Source organism: Pseudorca crassidens, chromosome 10 (assembly GCF_039906515.1).
Source record: "Pseudorca crassidens isolate mPseCra1 chromosome 10, mPseCra1.hap1, whole genome shotgun sequence".
In the NCBI taxonomy this organism is placed as follows: Eukaryota; Metazoa; Chordata; class Mammalia; order Artiodactyla; family Delphinidae; genus Pseudorca; species Pseudorca crassidens.
Genome location: NC_090305.1, coordinates 19,319,745 through 19,338,074, shown reverse-complemented (window position 1 = coordinate 19,338,074; position 18,330 = coordinate 19,319,745). Strand labels below are relative to the sequence as shown.

At 39.8% G+C, this 18,330-nt stretch overlaps 1 protein-coding gene across 1 annotated transcript in view; it reads left to right on the top strand.

The window, feature by feature from the left end:
* Window positions 1-18,330, top strand: part of DCDC2 (doublecortin domain containing 2) — a 155,860-nt gene that overhangs the window by 31,068 nt on the left and 106,462 nt on the right. The window contains exons 3-4 of the mRNA XM_067752114.1: window positions 17,179-17,255; window positions 17,388-17,519. Coding sequence (XP_067608215.1) covers window positions 17,179-17,255; window positions 17,388-17,519 — 209 coding nt within the window. The remainder of the gene's footprint in view (window positions 1-17,178; window positions 17,256-17,387; window positions 17,520-18,330) is intronic.

The window sequence follows — 18,330 nt, the reverse complement described above, 5'->3', positions numbered from 1 at the left end:
GTAATTCAACTCAACTCAAAACACATACTGTCCCGTTAATGGTAAACCCTGATAGTCTCGGAACCCTGACTGGCTGGTTCATGGTCACGTGGAGGGCTCCACAGATGTTTGCTGTTGTGCCAGGCCCTGGGCTGTGCTGGAGGAAATAGAAATATGAAAAAAACAGAGTACCTGGGCTCACAGAGTGAACCATCTGTCTGAGGAGACAGCAGGCAACAAATCCTGAACCCAGAATGGGTTAAAGAAGAATGTAAGTGAAAGTTCTTCATACATTCTTCTTTATATTTATATTTTTTATTTTTTATTTTTTGCGGTATGCGGGCCTCTCACTGCCGTGGCCTCTCCCGTTGCGGAGCACAGGCTCCGGACGTGCAGGCTCAGCGGCCATGGATCACAGGCCCAGCCGTTCCGCGGCATGTGGGATCTTCCCGGACCGGGGCACAAACCCGTGTCCCCTGCATCGGCAGGCGGACTCTCAACCACTGTGCCACCAGGGAAGCCCCATTCTTGTTTATTTTTAATAAATTTATTTTATTTTTGTCTGCGTTGGGTCTTCGTTGCTGCACGCAGGCTTTCTCTAGTTGCGGCGAGCGAGGTCTACTCTTTGTTGCGGTGCGCGGGCTTCTCACTGCGGTGGCTTCTCTTGTTGCGGAGCACGGGCTCTAGGCGTGCAGGCTTCAGTAGTTGTGGCTAACAGGTTCAGCAGTTGTGGCTTGAGGTCTCTAGAGCACAGGCTTAGCAGTTGTGGCGCACGAGCTTAGTTGCTCCGCGGCATGTGGGATCAAACCTGACCAGGGCTTGAACCCGTGTCCCCTGCATTGGCAGGCAGATTCTTAACCACTGTGCCACCAGGGAAGCCCCATTCTTGGTTTTTATTGATATGAATGATGGTGTTTTTTTCCCCCGGCTAAACTGGTTTTCTTTCTACATCTTCTCTCTTTATAGCTAAGATATGTGTCAGTCCTTTTAACAGCTCTTAATCTTGGTGTGATTTTCGGTTTTATGGATCATCTACAGTAAATTTTAAAATTTGGACTGGTTTTTCTACTATCCGGGAGTTATGAGGGGATGTCTTTTTGCTGGTTGATGTGTTCTAAGAATAAAGATTCGTTTAGACATTAGTTTGAGTCAAAAGGGAGATAATTAATATATTGGCAAAATGAAAAAGGCTGATTGAGTAAATGTTAATTTTAAATGACTTTTGGATTAGCTAATGCTTTGATTATCTGTATCTCTTCTCTATCAACAGGGAGAATTGGAAGTTTTGTGTAGGTGTGCTTACTAACAAAATTGCAAATTATACACAGGTACCCATGCTTCATCCATTACCTCAGTTGTTGACCAGAACAGAAATTTTCTCTTCTTTCTTTCCTTTTTTTTTTGTTTGGCTTTGGAACTTTGCATGAAACTTGATCAACAATTCAAATTCCATATTCCCATGTATGATGGTAATAAAGAGAAATTATACTAGTTTGTGGCCTGGGTTTCACCATGGCAGTGGGGAAGGGAGACCTGAAGTAATATCAAGTAAATATTATGGTATTAAGGGCTTCCCTGGTGGCGCAGTGGTTGAGAGTCCGCCTGCCAATGCAGGGGATGCGGCTTCGTGAGCAGCTGGGCCCGTGAGCCATGGCCGCTGAGCCTGTGCATCCGGAGCCTGTGCTCCACAACGGGAGAGGCCACAACAGTGAGAAGCCTGCGTACTGCAAAAAAAAAAAAAAAAAAAAAAAGAATAGGGAGGTTGCGAGACTGACAAATAGTTTTCAGTCTTTTAAATTTTATTATTTAAAAATCAGAGGTGTGGTAAAATAAATGTGACTCATCTCCCACTTACATGTATAGTATTTGTTTTATGTAAACAGGCCTTGATATTATGCTAAGGACTAAGCCCTGCTGTAGGCTGAGAGGTGAGTGTGGTGACAAAGAAGAGAGAGACATAGTGACAAAAATGTTTTGGATTTTCTCTAGTAACTTATTTTAAAAAATAATAAAAATCCACTCTATCTGCTGAATGTTACTTGGAATGATGGAAAATTTTGTGGAACACATTTGTTCAAAATTTCTGGACTAGAAGCGCTAATGTAACTGAAATCTTTGATACATTCTTTGCGATAGCAGGACTCCTGTGATACCTTCAGGATGTGAGGGACATCTAGTCTCTCAGGGTAGAGGACAAAATCCCCTGTCTTTGTAGGTGGGAGCCAAGGTCTAAGTTATCCTTCCAAGGTGGATAGTTTGAGGCTTCAGTACTTTCAGAGTTCCCCCATAGGGCATAAGAACCTACATTCCGTGCTGTTTTTCCAACCACCGGGAGGACTTTATGGTTTCTTATTTACAGTAATGCAAAAACTGTTCAAGGAATAATTAAAGATGGTGGCCTGTGAGTGAGTGCCTTTATCTGAGGCAGAAAGAGGCAGTATATGAGGAAGTGGATGTCTTGTTCCCTTACTCTAAATGGAGTGTTTGAGTTTGAACCAGGTGGGTTCTCTGAAGATTTTTGTTTTGTTTTGTTTTGTTTTTGCGGTACGAGGGCCTCTCACTGTTGTGGCCTCTCCTGTCGCGGAGCACAGGCTCCGGAAGCGCAGGCTCAGCGGCCATGGCTCACAGGCCCAGCCGCTTCGCGGCACGTGGGATCTTCCCGGACTGGGGCACGAACCCGCGTCCCCCTGCATCGGCAGGCGGACTCTCAACCACTGCGCCACCAGGGAAGCCCAAGATTTTGGTTTTGGATTATTCCAATTCAGTTCACTTCAAGGACCTTCTGATTCCAAGGCTTTCCCTGCAATAGTCAGATTGGGAGTAGAATGAACTTGGCCTTACTTAATTGGCTTGATGTGAAGCCCTTTCTTCTATCTCTTGTGTTGCAGCACAAATAGTTTAGATACCAAAATGATCCAAATGCCATTGCTCTTGAATGGGTGACCCTCATCCAAGCAATCCAGATAGAGAAGGAAATGAAGTATGAGAAAGATGGGACAAAGAGGGAATAGGCTTTGATTTTCTTGCTAACAATGATTTACAAGTGAGACACAAAGTAATTATAAACTTGGATTTTTTGAAGGTCTGAGGTCCTAATGCAGGGTCTGGGCCAAATACAGAGTTTACTTCTTTGTGTGTTTTACTTAAAAGAGTTGTGCTGTCATTTGTCTTTGGTTCTCAGGTGAAGGTATTTGTTTGCGGGGCTTGGGGGCGTGGGGTGGGAAGGGCTGGCGATAAGCTCACAGGAGGGAGAGCTACTTACAGAAGGAAGGGTCACTGCGCCATAGATAGTCTTGAACTGTTGCTGCTTTTTTTTTTTTTTTTTTGGTACGCGGGCCTCTCACTGTCGTGGCCTCTCCCGTCGCGGAGCACAGGCTCCGGACGCGCAGGCCCAGCGACCATGGCTCACGGGCCCAGCCGTTATGCGGCATATGGGATCTTCCCGGACCAGGGCACGAACCCGTGTCCCCTGCATCGGCAGGCGGACTCTCAACCACTGCGCCACCAGGGAAGCCCTAAGCGGTTGCTTTTTGAGGGAAAAAAACCTCACTGAACCTTGAACATTCTTTTTTATCTACATCATGTGCTTTGACCTCCTGGATGGTGCAATTTTGATGTGGAGGTGAGGTTCTTTTGACCTAGTTCTCCCCTAAGGGATTGCAGATATTTTCCCAATTAAGCTAGGTTCACCGGTTAACAACAAATCATTGTTTCTTATTGTTCTGAGCTAGTAGGCCTGGTATGTGAAAAAAATCTCCCCCACCACTTTTTGTGTATTCATGACAAAACTCATGACTGATCTTTGGGAGATAACTGTGCTTTCGTCTCTGTTTTAGCGGTGCAAGAAATGATTAATTTAGTGTGGAATTTAGGATGACTATTTTTTTGTTCTTTCCAAGTTGTCTCTTGTCTTGACAAAGTAATAGAAGGTGAAGTTTCTTTGAAACTTCACCAAAACCCAAATGTAATCGCATGACAGAAGTGCCTAAGTTTATTCTAGTTACAAGTGGAAGCTATTGTTGGTTATCTCAGGAGGTTTTTTTTACATTTTTAGTGCAGAGTTGTGCATGATTATTGAGAGAAGATAGGGTGAGGGAGGTGAAGACAGGGCAAGGGAGGCCTCCCATGTATCAGATCTTTAGTTATGGTAAGGGGTGTTAAAGATTATATCTGTTTAGCTTTTTATTTTGAAATAATTTTAGACAAAAGTTGTCAAAGAGTACAGAGAATTTATGTACCCCTTACTTCACCCAGCTTCCTCTTTTAACATCTTACATAACATTAGTATCATTACTGAAAGCTGGAAATTGAAACTGATACAATGACTTAATTTATAAATCTTATACAAATTTTGCCAGTTTTCATGCTAATGTCTTTTTTTCAGGTCCTGGATTCAATCCAGAGTCCCACACTGCATTTAGTTTATCATGTTACCTTCGTTTCCACTAACCTGTTACTGCTCCTCAGTTTCTCATGACCTTCAGAACTCTGAAGGTCAGTTATTTTGTAGCATGTCCTTTAGTTTGGGTTTGCCTGATGTTTTCTTGTGATTGGGTTTGAGGTTATTTATTTTTTGGCAAGAATACCAGGAGGTGATCTCGTGCCCTGTTCAATGCATCATGTCAGAGGGTACTGTTGGGGAAATATAATTAAAAACAAAATCCCTCAATCCCGAAATCCTCTCCTCAGAGGTAGTAGAGAAAGAAAGCACTTTTATTACTGAATATGCATTAAATCAGAATATGATGTGAATCACAGGCAATCTAAGAAATTGCAATGACAAAAAGAAATTTTACTCTTTTATATAGTCAAGCAGGTGCCACCCACAATGTACATACATGTTTTCAAGATAAACAATAACTAGCCCTGAAGTGTGAGGACTTGAGAGTACCATTTGTCACGCACAGTTCATCATCAGTTCACCTGGTAATTGGGGTGACCATCTGTGTTAGCTAGTTGGCTTTATCCAGAAGAAAAACAAACTATAGTATTCATATCTTTATGAAAGGAGGTAGTTTTGCCACTTGGAGCAAGGTGTCCATTGAAATTACGCTTCTGTCCTCCAACAGGAAGTGGGAAATAGGGGTGCTATCTCCCTTGATGTTTACATCCTAGGTCTTTGAGAAAGACATTACCAGGTGATAAAGTTGACAAAGGCCTATCTTAATCTTCAAAGAGATTATACATACCTTTCAAAGAGAGGAGAAGGTGCTTACAGTTGCAAGTTTTCTAAAGTAAATGCTCTGAGAAAAAGTTAGGAAGGGAAATCTCTTGATTTCATCAGCGAGAATTAATCCTCTTTCAATTTGTATTTGTCGTTAGAGTAAATAATGCTGATATGTCTTCTTACTGGTGATACTAGCTTCGATCTCTTGGTTAAGGTGGAATCTAACAGCTTTCTCCACTGTAAAGTTACTGTGTTTCCTTTGTAATTAACAAGTATCTTGAGGGGAGATACTTTGAACCTATGCAAATATACTTTTTCTCATCATTCAGGATATCACTCACAAATTTTATTATCCATGGATGGTTCTTGCCTGCAACAGTTATTACAGTGGTGTTTACCTAATGATAGTTTCCTGTTTCCATTGTGCCTTCTACATTTATTAGTTGGAATTCTACTGTACGGGAGAGTTGTCCTTTCTCTCACATTTATTTATTTGTTCATTCATTCATTCAGTTATTTCTTTATATCAGTGTGGACTCATGGATATTTATTTTATTCTCTTGGTTAAAATCCAGTACCATCATTATTCATTTTGTTACTTAAATTATTCCTGCTTTGCCCATTGAGGACTCTTTCCAGATGGCTTCTGTGTCGTTTTGACATGGTCCTAACATTTTTTTGAGCACTTCGTTACTTTCTAGCACCACAAGATATTCCAGGCTCATTTTGTATCTTTCCTTCTCTGGCCCTTAGAATCAACTGCTTCTCCAAAGAAACCTAGTTCATTTTAATGGAGAATGGTATTTAGAAACCAATATCTGGACATTAGGGGTGCTCCTTGCTACTGAGATGTCATGGCTTTTAGGGCCTCTCAATAGACAGAGCTAGAAAATATATGTATATATGCAAGTACACACACCTACATTTATTTCTATATCTATCCATTTGTATATATATGCAGATATATATTTAAAAAACTGAGTGCATACTGATACCTCCAATTCTACACCAGCAGCACAGGGTTCATTCTGTCCTTTCCCATTCCTTATATGAAACTTACTTCCCTCAACTGGGAAACCCCACTCTCATTATCCACAATATATTCATGTATTTGTTCAGTTTCAATGTACCTACAAAATAGTTTAAAAATTGCTACCTCATACTCCTATGAGAAACATTTAATTGACTAGAGTCAGTATTTGTGTAGTTCTTTTTGTCTTTAGCTTGCCAGTATACAGTAAGGACACTATTGTCCCAAGTTACTTAGGTTAGTTTTTTTCTTTCTCATCCCTTTTGTTATGGAACCAGGTTTGTGTTTGCCCGATGCACAGCAAGCCAAACACTGAGACACTGAGGTCTGCAGCAGAGAAAAGTTTTACTCACAAGGCAGCCAAGGGGGGAGATCCAAGAACAAATCTCAAATCCACTTCCCTGAAGGCAAGGGGCTTGGGATATTGATGGGATAAGGGAGCAGGGTGGTCTGAGGTGTGGGGGAAAGATGATTGGAGGAAAGAAAAAGGTGAAATAATCGGTGTTCTGCGGAGGCTGAACATGCTTTTTCATGGGATATATGTTCAGAAAATGGCAGTGTTAACATGATCTGAGGGTGGAGTTTTTGGCCCTCTGATGTCAAAAGGTCATCCATCGGACACTTGTACAGGCCCCATTGAATGGTCGGTGGTCTTGACAGGTTTGAGCTGGGCAAGACTAGGTCCATGATCCTGAAAAACATTTTAAGCAACAGTTATTATATGTCAGAGGTATTATCTATAGGGGGAGGTCAAAGAAGTCTTGTGATGTATGTCTAAGCTACGCGAAACTTGGAAGGTGTGCAGTTTGCAAGAACAATTATAGCAAGCTTGGTTAGTGAAGGCAGGTTACAGGATATTATTTATTAAGAAAGTTATAGTTTAAGGGATCTAACTGATGACTGCCCTCTTTTTCAGTGTGGGTGTGTTATTTATTATAATACAGTTAGGTTCATTTGTTCCTGTTTATGTTCTGTTTTGGGTATACAACATTGTGTTTGATTTTAATTATTTGCCGTGTCCTGAAAGTCATAAGCTGTACAAAAAGATATACTGAGAGAAGTGTCTCTCACCCCCTGCCCCACTCCCATTCCTACTGCTTGGTTCCTAGTCCTGCATTCTTTATACCTGGTTCTTGTCCATTCCCCATAAGAAACCATTCTCCTTAGTTTCTGTCTTTATCCTATCCTTTTCCACAAATGAGCAGATATGTATCTCTACCTCTGTCTCTATCTCTATATCTGTATTCCTTTCTTTTCTATATGAAGGGTCCACGCTATAGATATCCTTTGGCACTTTGCTGTTTTTCACTTAACAATATATCCTGGGAATCTACGTATAGGTGATTCTCATTCTTAATTGCAACTTCAGAGCTCTTCATTGTATGGATGTGCCATACTTTTCTCAACCATTCTCCTATGTGTGGGCATTTAGATTGTTTCTAATATTTTATAATTACAAAAAATATTCCTAACGATCTGATTCCAGTTACAATGTGTGGTCCCCCCCCCCCCCCCCCCACACACACCAAGCAGTTCTCTGACACCAGCTGGGTGTCCTACAATTCAGCTCAATTCTGACACTATCTACCTGGAGATAGGTAGACCGTCCCCCTGCCCCCACTTGCTAATCTCAAGTCCAGGTTGTTACCTGTGCTTCTGAAGACCCAGCTATAGATCAAAGGTTCCAGTGACCCCCTCTTTTTGTTTGCTAGAGTGACTTTCAGAACTCAGAGAAACATTTTACCTACTAGATTACTGGTTTGTTATAAAAGGATAACCAGATGGGAGAGATGCATAGGGCAAGATGCGTAGAGAAGGGCACCGAGTTTCCATGCCTCTGAGCTGGTCACTCTCCCGGAATCTCCATGTGTTCACCAACCCAGAAGTTCTCAGAACCCTGTCCTTTGTTTTTTTTTTATTACATAGCCATGGTTGGGTATATCATTGGCCATTGGTGATTGATTCAACCTACAGTTCTTTTTCCCTTCCTATTGGTCTGGGAAGTAAGACTGAAAGTTCCAACCTTCTAATCACACATGGTTCTCTCACTCCTGCATCCCACCCTATGCAGAAGCTCAGTCACTGAGCATGGAGGCCCTCTCTGCCCTTCGTGAACAGTTCTGAATCCTCCACACAGAGCCCTGAGCGCATTGTGTGTGAACCACTAATAGTTGCTAAGTATGTTAGTGTACTTTCTCTTGCCATCCGCTGACATGTTAATAGCTTTCTTAGTATTTATGAAAGACAGCATTTAGATCCTGTACAGTTGGCACATTCTTCAGTGGGAATCCTGGAGACTAAATGACTTATTTAAATGCAGGTGGAGGCTGTACTCTACCCCCGCATGCTTGGCATTGGTAACCTTTCATCTTGCGTTGTTATGTACACACTTCCAGCTGCTCCGCATTCTTAGTGGAAATTTTACATTCCACTGCCTAGATTGGTTCCGTAACCAGAATCCCATTTGGGAAGACAAACCAAACAAAAATGACAATGGTGAAATAGAAAGCAAGTTGTAGTAAGTGAAGAAGAATATTAAAGAAAAGACAATCCAAAAATTTTTTTCTTTTCAATGCCTTGTTAGTAGTGGTTTCCGTAATTACTCCTAAGAGTTCTCTTGGGTTAATTGGTTATTTTTTAACTTTATGAGGGTCATGTTATTCTCTTCAGCATAGCATTAGGGAAACCCAGGCAGACTCATGAATGCCTTAAAAATGACTCAAGTCCTGTTTAGTTTTGCTATAAGATAGAGTGTCCATTGCAAATAATTATTTTAGAATAAAGTTAATAAATGTGAGGTTTAACATTATATATTCAGAATGCTTGGGATTATCTGCTCTTTCAAAATATTCCACAAAGTGCAAGAGAGAGAAAATTAAACCAGAAAGCCAATAGTTTAAAAATTTGTGGTATGCTGGGAAATTGATTTGATGGTTCAGAATTTGATGAAAATTAGTGGGCATTTTGTTTTTTAAGACAAAAAGATTTAGCAGTATGGACACGTTTAAATATATGCTTAAGAATACTTAAGAATTTTTCAAGGAAGGTATTACTAATGATGGGTATATTATCTTTTGGGTTACTTTTATAAAAGTTAAAAAATATTTTTTTAGACATTACGTTTTAAAGCCGTTTTAGGTTCACAGCAAAATTGAGGGGAAGGTACAGAGATCTCCCATATAGCCCTTGCCCCCAGGCATGCATAGTCTCACAAGAGCGGTAACTTTGTTACAGTTAATGAACCTACACTGACACATCCTAATCACCCACAGTCCATAGTTTACATTAGGGTTCACTTGTGGTGTTATATATTCTATGGGTTTAGACAAATGTATAATGACATGTAACTTTTGGGTCACCTTTAAGCTTAAAAGAAATCTTTTACCTTGCTGTTTTGAATAGCCATGTCATTTTGTGAATTTGTTTTGACTTGTTTTCCTGCTTCAATGAAGGGGGAGACATTCATTTAGAGAACAGTTCAAAAGCCAAATATGCAAACTGATGCTAAGATATCCATTATTGTCAGAAAAATGACCCTCTGAATAAGAGATGATAATTCACACCTGATAGATGAATCGTAACCCTTCCTTTGGGTATCAGCCCCTGGACTGGGTACAACAACACAGGGACCTGTAGAGGACCCAGGTAGAGATGAGTGGTTGCATCAGCTCATAGAAACTAATTGGACCCTTCTGGGAATGTTCTAAACAGCTGGTTCATTATAATTAGAGACATCTCCTATAACTAGGTTGTCGCTGAAGTTAGCGTGGTTGGAATTTTTTATTATTATCTAACAATGCTGATGAAAATATTTCAGTGGCTGGGCTGATTTAGCCACCATGCCTTTCTGGAATTTCTAAAATTTCAGGGGGTTAACAGATTTCAGTTTTCATTCCATTGGAGTTCCATAAATTATACTGATATGATCATGTAAAGAATAGTTGGCAGGTAGCAGTGAAGGGGAGAGAAACTTGGGTGGTCTTGAGAAGATACTGGAACCACTGAATAAGCCTGGTCTAGATATGCCTATATTTATAAATGTTTACAGATATTCAGTTGTATATAATTCAAGAAAGCTCTTACTTAAATGGGTACAAATATGTGTCTACTATTTCTGCTAGTGGCCAATTACTGTCTTGGGCAACATTAGCAGTAGGAATGAACCCTGCACTGGGAATCAGAAGTGGACTCATGTGACTGCTTCTTTGCTTACTGTGTGACCTTGAGGGGTGGAGAGGCTCATCTTTTCCTTTCTATACAACTGGAATAATACTAACCTTATAATATTATTTTGAGGAATAAACATCACTATAAGTGTGAAAGCATTTTATAAATTCTGTTGTGTTTTACAATTGTAAACTTATTTGAAAATAACTAACATAAAGATATTACAAAAAGTCAAGGTAACATGTGGAAAGTGTTTGATACAATTCTGGGCATGGTATGTGCTCAAAAACATTGGTCCAGTTTTATTTAATTAAAGTACTTACTGAAGACGTATACACACACACACACACACACACACACACACACACATATACACACACAATGGGATATTACTCAGCCATAAAAAAGACTGAAATAATGCCATTTACAGCAACATGGATGGACCTAGAGATTATCATATTAAGTGGTTATCGTATTAAGTCAGACAGAGAAAGATGAATATCATATGATATCACTTATATGTGAAATCCAAAGATAAAATGATACAAATGAACATATTTACAAAAGAGAAATAGACTCACAGACATAGAAAACAAAGTTATGGTTACCATAGAGGAGAGGAGGGTAAACAAATTAGGAGTTTGGGATTAACATACACACACTACTATCAACAAGGACCTACTGTATAGCACAAGGAACTATACTCAATATTTTATAATAACCTGTAATGGAAAGGAATCTGAAAAAGTATCTATCTATCTATCTATCTATGAATCACTTTGCTGTACACTTGAAGCTAACACAGCATTGTAAATTAACTATACTTTAATGAAAAAAAAGTATTTACTGAGTGAATTCTATGTCCAAAGCGCCAAAGTGCCATGAATGGATTCTTTGAGTTATAGATGAGGCTCGTTACTAAAAAAAATAAAAGAGAGATGCAGTCCATGAAAATATTGATAACATAAGGGGAATATCTTATACCTATGAAAAATGTTGTATGGAGATTCAAACAAAATGATATGGAATTTCTGAGGAGAATTATATCCAGATGAGTGGAGGGTAGGCGATAGAATAGTGAGAAATGAGGTTAGAGTGTGAAAAGATGGGGCCAGATCAGATGTGATCTCAAATACCCAAGTCCAGGACATGTGGACTTCATCTGAAGGCAGTGAAGGAAAATAGAGTTGAAGGCTCTTTGTGTAGGTTGGGCTATATTTTGCAAATAAGTAGCTTCAGTATGTTTTTTTCCTAAATGCCTAAGTCTATCATATATGGACAGTTACAAAAACGTGATTTTTTAAAAAAAATTTATTTATTTTGTTTATTTTTGGCTGCATTGGGTCTTCATTGCAGTGCGCGGGCTTTCTCTAGTTGCGGTGAGCAGGGGGCTACTCTTCGCTGCGGTGTGCGGGTTTCTCGTTGCGGTGGCTTCTCTTGTTGTGGAGCACGGGCTGTAGGTGCCTGGGCTTCAGTAGTTGTGACTCACGGCCTCAGCAGTTGTGACGCATGGGCTTAGTTGCTCTGCGGCATGTGGGATCTTCCCGGACCAGGGCTCAAACCCATGTCCCCTGCATTGGCAGGCGGATTCTTAACCACTGCGCCACCAGGGAAGCCCATGTGATTTTTTTTAAAAAAGCAATTTAAAATTGAATTTTTAAAATGTATCAGGAGTTTTTACAAGAGATCAGTGGTCATTAGATTTTCATGATGGTGTTGTTTAACGGCATCATTTCCTCAGGTTCTTAGACCGACTTTGGTTTACTTGGCCTAGGGTTTCAAGAGGTGGTGAGTGCTGAGATTTGAGGCAGGTAGACCTGAAGCATTCAGCCTTAGCAGCCCCAGAGAATGGTATTGCCACTTCATTAATTAGTTCATGGAGCATCCCTTTGGGCTAGTTTAGCAGGATTATCTATTTTTACAGAGCAAGAAAATGAGGTGTGAGGTGTTGTTGAATTGGCAATCAGTCCTGGAGTTCAGAATTTCAGACCTTTAGTCAGTTCCTCAGTTTGTAGATCTTGTACTTATTAATCCAAATATGTATTTTCACAACAACAATTTTAGTTTCATTGAGTTTATTTTTTTAAATAAAAATTCATGTTTTTAAGTCATGCAGGTTTTACCTTGAATTTGACCCAGCTGTGATATTGTCCAAGTGTCACGTGGAATTTGTGAACTTGAGTTAAATTATATACTTAGACTTGTCAAATTCACATAACATTTTTTTTGTTTGTTGTTGGGTTTTGTTTGTTTGTTTGTTTTTTGGTATAGCCATCTGTGACATAAACACAATCTAAATAAGATACCAGAGGCAAAGTGATATATTGAAAGGTGCATGTGATTTATATTCAAAGACCTGGCTCATCCCATTCTAGCAGAGTGAACATGCTTAAGTCACTTTTGCCCTCTTTGACTTTGAAATGTTTCCAAGAAAAATGTTAGCCAAATATTTAATCTATCTATCTATCCATCCAGCTGTCTAATTTCTACTCAGGGAGTGACTCCTCTCTGATTCACCAGGCTAACCTACTTCTCAATATCCAAATAAACTGGGTTTTCCAAGACAACGTTGAACCCAGTGCAGAATCAAGGTAAGAGGTCAGCTGTAAGCATGTTCTGCTTTTGCCTGGTGGTGGTTCCCTCACTAACTGACAAAGCCAGCCGGGAGTATGATCTCTGCTGAGTCCACAATGAATGTTCAAGTTTTGCATTGATGCCTTTTCAGTCGATTTGGTTCCATAGTCACAGATTACACCTAACACTGGTCAGGATGCTCACCAGCAAGACACTCCTGGTACACAGGTGTCTGAGTGGGAGTACCTCATACTCAATCCTTTGGGGTCCATCCCTCCATAACCAGGTGTGTTGATACTTAACATTATTCTCATATTTCAAACATTATTTATTCTCAAAGGGCAAGGGAAAGTGTACAGCCTAATAAGAAAATGTACGTGTTTTAAAAATATATTCTAATTGATTATTATGTTTCCCATATCTAAGCCACAGTGTCTCTAGATTAGCACCAAGTGACCAAGTGACCAACACTTAATCTCTGATAAGGACTCTGGGAAAGCTCCCCTTATATGTAGTTGATTTGTTTAATTCTTTTGTGATTTAAGTTATTATTTAAAATGCCAATTAGAGGGCTTCCCTGGTGGCATAGTGGTTGAGAATCCACCTGCCAATGCAGGGGACACGGATTCGAGCCCTGGTCCGGGAAGATCCCACATGCCGTGGAGCAGCTAAACCCATTTGCCACAACTACTGAGCCTGCGCTCTAGAGCCCACGAGCCACAACTACTGAGCCCGTGTTCCACAACTACTGAAGCCCGTGCGCCTAGAGCCCGTGCTCCACAACAAGAGAAGCCACTGCAATGCGAAGCCCGTGCACCACAACGAAGAGCAGCCCCCGCTCGCTGCAACTAGAGAAAGCCCGTGCACAGCAATGAAGACCCAATGCAGTCAAAAATAAATTTATTTAAAAAAAAAAACCAATTAGAAAAATGCATTTTTAATGAAAAATGGTATTTTTGCCCCTCAAAAGTCCTAATTGTTTTATACAATGGTCTTACATTTTTTTTTCAGTTCAAACATATTACTTGGATTATTTTTTCAAATTCTTTTATTAGTATATCTGGAAACAGACTGATTTAGTTATTTTAACTAAAATGACTCAAAGAAATATATATTTAGGATTAATCTTCAGTTCAGCTGGTTAATCATGAATATTTGGAGAGTATTTTTGTCATACTGAATGAGGAAAACAACTTATTCAAGACAGATGGTTTAATTTAATTCAAGCAACAACTTACAGACTCAGAATAAAGTTATATAATTATTTAAAAAATCATCTATTTGTGAATTTCTATATATAATAACTATAGACATGTATGCGCTAAAGAAAAATAGCATATATCAGGCAGCTCAACAGGAGTTTCCAAGTTATTTGTTTGTCTAATGTATTCACCTTCATCTTTAATTCAACAATCTAACAGTGTATTAAGCAATCAAGTTTGGAAGGAAAGACATTTGAAAAAATAACATTTGGTATGACGTATGTGCTCAGTACATTACTAGTTAATATTGAGGGTAACTACAAAGTAACAGTAGGGACAATAAATTAAAAACCAGATAAGTAAAATGTACAATGTGATAGATGATGGTAAGTGCTATTAAAAAAACCAAAAAGGCAGGGAAGGGCAATAGAGAACCAGGGATGTGGCAGAAGCTTTAAGTTCAGTGGCCAGGGAGTCAGTATTAAGAGGTGGGGAGGATTTCACGAAGCAGATACTATCAGCATAGATGCAGAATCAGAAAGGCCTGTCCTTCACACAGGCAAAGACTCATTTGCAGTTAAACAAGCTGAGCCTTAAGAAGAAGCAAATCTGCTGGGAGAGGGATTTGTAGTCATCCAGGGTGCTATAAACTACAACCTTGGCCACAAAACTTTATTCCTTGGAAATCGAATCTATTTTCTTATGCTATAGTATGAACTAAATAAATTAAGGGACCCTTGGGATCAATCAAGAGTAAGCTTGCAATACATTCCATTAAACTGAAAAAACTGCCTCTTCTTTATTTCAGCAAATTCTCAATTCTAATAATTTATTCTACAGAAATGCTTACATATTTATGCAAATAGATATTTACGAGGAAACCTATCATGGCATTATTTGCAACAGCAAAATTTAGAAACAACCAACAGGATTGTCACTGAGGGACAGGTTAAATAAATTATGGCACATCCATGGTGTGGAATATACACAGCTATTACCAAGAATGAAGCAACCCTTACTATAACTACCAGTATGGAACAACTGCCATGGTAATTGTTAAATGAAAAAAGCAAGGTGCAGAAGAATGGGTACAGCAGGTTATCCCTGTGTTTAAAAATTACTTGTATAAAATGTTCACGTAAGACAATATGTATATGTAGGTATAGGCTGCCTTTGAATGAATATTGCTAATTCTGGTTGCAGCTTTGTGGTTGGGGGACAGGAATGGGAAAGAGTCTTCCTTTTCACTGTATGCTCCATTTTACCACTTGAATATTGGTCAGGTGCATGTATTATCTGTTAAACTTTTTTTTTAAAGCAGTCAACATCACTGCAAATATTAGCTTAGGGCCAAGAATCTCTGGGTTTAAAATGCAAAAAAAAATTATTGTGATTCATTAAAAATTTTTTACTCTAAATTAGAGTCTCTTTTAATTAAATTTCAATAAACATTTATTGTTCAACTAGCAGGCATTGCCAAGTGTTGTTTTAGGCACTGGAGAGTCAAGAAGAATTCTACCCCTTGTTCTTCTCAAAATGGCATAATTTGATTGAAGAGAGAGTCACATGAATTATTTAGGGTTCATATTTATCTCTAAAATAACTACCAAAGTGCAAAGCAAATAGTGGTTCACTTGTATGGACAACCCTGCCCCTTAGTATGTGTGATTTTAGGCAAATTAATTAATTAAGCTCCAGTTTCTTCATTTGTAAAATGGGGTTAAATAGTAAGTACTTATTCAGGGCATAGTTTTGATGATTAATGGAGGAAGGTAGGCTAGTTTGACCTGAACTCACAACTAGGGGCTGGGGAGGAAGGAGTGTTAGTGGGAGAAGAGGGAACCAAGGAAACAGTGGTTGGTCATGGGGGTCCTTGTAGGCCAAGCTTAAGAGCTGGGATATATCTTTCAGTGGAAACCAGATAGCAGAAGACTGAGGAGAGGATAGGGTGGGAGGAATTAGGAAGAGGAATGATGAAGAGGAGAGAAAGGGCCAAAGGGTCAAGGGAGAAATTGAAGACACCAGATGGGGGTGAAGGGTCCTAGCTATTTAATGGAACAAGTAGAGGCAGAAGGGGATAAAGTCAAGATGGGGGCTTAGCTTTGTAAAGGGATAAGGATCCTTCTCCTGAGACAGGCAGCAAAGGAGAAAAGTGGTGAAGATGTAGATGAAGTGGGTTATGGAGGGAAGGGAGGTTGAAAGCCTTCATGCCTGTTGGCCTTTATTTTCTTGAAGTTTGGAGGGAAATGATGTGCTGAGAGTGAGTGTGCCTGGAGTGTGATTTTAGGATTTAGGATGAAAGGTAGGGATTTGGACCGTTCACTGTGGGAAATGTAAGAAGTTGTTGATTTGGGAGGAGGACAGGGTTGGCCGATGCCAAAGCCTTGCCTCAGGCCAAGGTGCCCGAGGGGCCATGTGGTTCTCGGTACAACAGCCTGGACCCTGGAAGCAAAAGGAGCTGGAAAGATGACCAGACCTACCCAGATGCAAGGGGTTCGGGAATGGAGGGTGGTGGTCAGAGTCTGGCTGGTGGACAGAGGAAGAAGTGAAGTCGAGAAAAGTTGATGAAGTCAGTCTCAAGAAAATAGGATGGGGTCAAGTGCCTGGTGGGGACCCAGAAACTCTAGGCAGCAGGCGGGTGAGGAGGGATGACCAAACACTGTGTTGTGGCTGGAGGGGGAGGACCCTTGGGAGTTCAAGATTTTATAGGATTATTTTATTATTTTATTTTTGTTTTACAGAAAGTAATTGCTTAACGAAGTTGCCTTAAAATTCTCATAATAGCTCAACAGTTTCTGTTGTTGGCACAGATCATGAGCAGTATGCCCAGGGCTTAAGTGAAATTTTTCTTGAGAGCTCTGTTAAGGCAACATGCCATCTATAGAGGGTGAGCCCAGAGTGTTTATGTAAGTGGAAAAAAAACAAGGTTTTAACAAAGGCAGCACAGGTCTCAGCCAGTTCCCTGGAAACCTGTAATTTTTCCTCATAGGGGGAAAAAAAAAGCACTCGGTGCTTTGTGTTTCATAAGCTTGGTGATTTGTAATTCTTTGCTTTTGAAGGTAAAACCAGTAATCCACAGCAGGATCAACGTGTCAGCTCGCTTTAGAAAACCGCTTCTGGAACCCTGCGCTATCTTGTAAGTTGGAGCCCTTTACATTTTGACTTAAAATTGATGTGGTGGTTTCCTTTTGGGTTGGGATTTATTTTGTAGTTTTAAAGGCATAACTGTGTCCAACGGTTTGGCTCACTGGCTTTTCTTTTTTCCCAGCTTGATTGCAAATGGAGACCTTATAAACCCAGCTTCTAGACTCCTCATCCCTAGAAAAGCCTTGAATCAGTGGGATCATGTACTACAAATGGTCACGGAAAAAATAACTCTGAGGAGTGGGGCTGTCCACAGGTATGTCAAAGTAATCTTGCAAGTGGATGGGTTTCAGAATTGCTGAGGAAATTCCCAAGAGGCTCTGGAGTCACTGGTCCCTAGATTTGAATTTCAGCTCACCAGTTAGGCTCTATATGCCTCAGTTTCTCTATCTGTAAAATGGGTATATAATCGTTCATACCTTGTAGAGTTGTTTTAGGAAGGAGTTAATCCATATAAAGAGCTTGGAACAGTACTTGGCACATAGTAACTTCTCAACAAATACTAACTGTTTATATTCTTTGGCACATAGAGCACATCAACAAATACTAACTATTTTTTCTTTTGATTTACAGCGAATAGGCAAGCATCAGCATTGCTTTATTTGAGAAGGACTTTTTTTTGAGTGAGCCAGCTTCTTGACTCTTAAATAACTGTCCTTTTCTTTAGGAGATATTTATAATTATCTGATGGTCCAAATTATTTGCCTCAGGTAAAAAACTCAGACATCAGGAGGTATTAGTGTGTTTAGGAAGGAGGCAAGTTAGAGAGGATAATTAAGTGGGGTTGCCTAAACCTGAGAAATCAAAAACATTTTTCTCAAGTTCTAATATTTAAGTGAAGATTAAAATCATGGCTTTTAAGTTGTGAAGCCTATGAAACTGTACCTTGACGGAGGCTCACTTATTTATTATCTCATAGGTGGGAAGGTTACAAATAATATAGACATGTACAGAGATTATATATAATATGTGACACACAAATGTTTGAAATCCAATGAAGAGTTTTCTGGTAGTTATTCTTGGATATTATCCTCACCCAGTCTCTCTAACATACTCCCCTGGTAGAG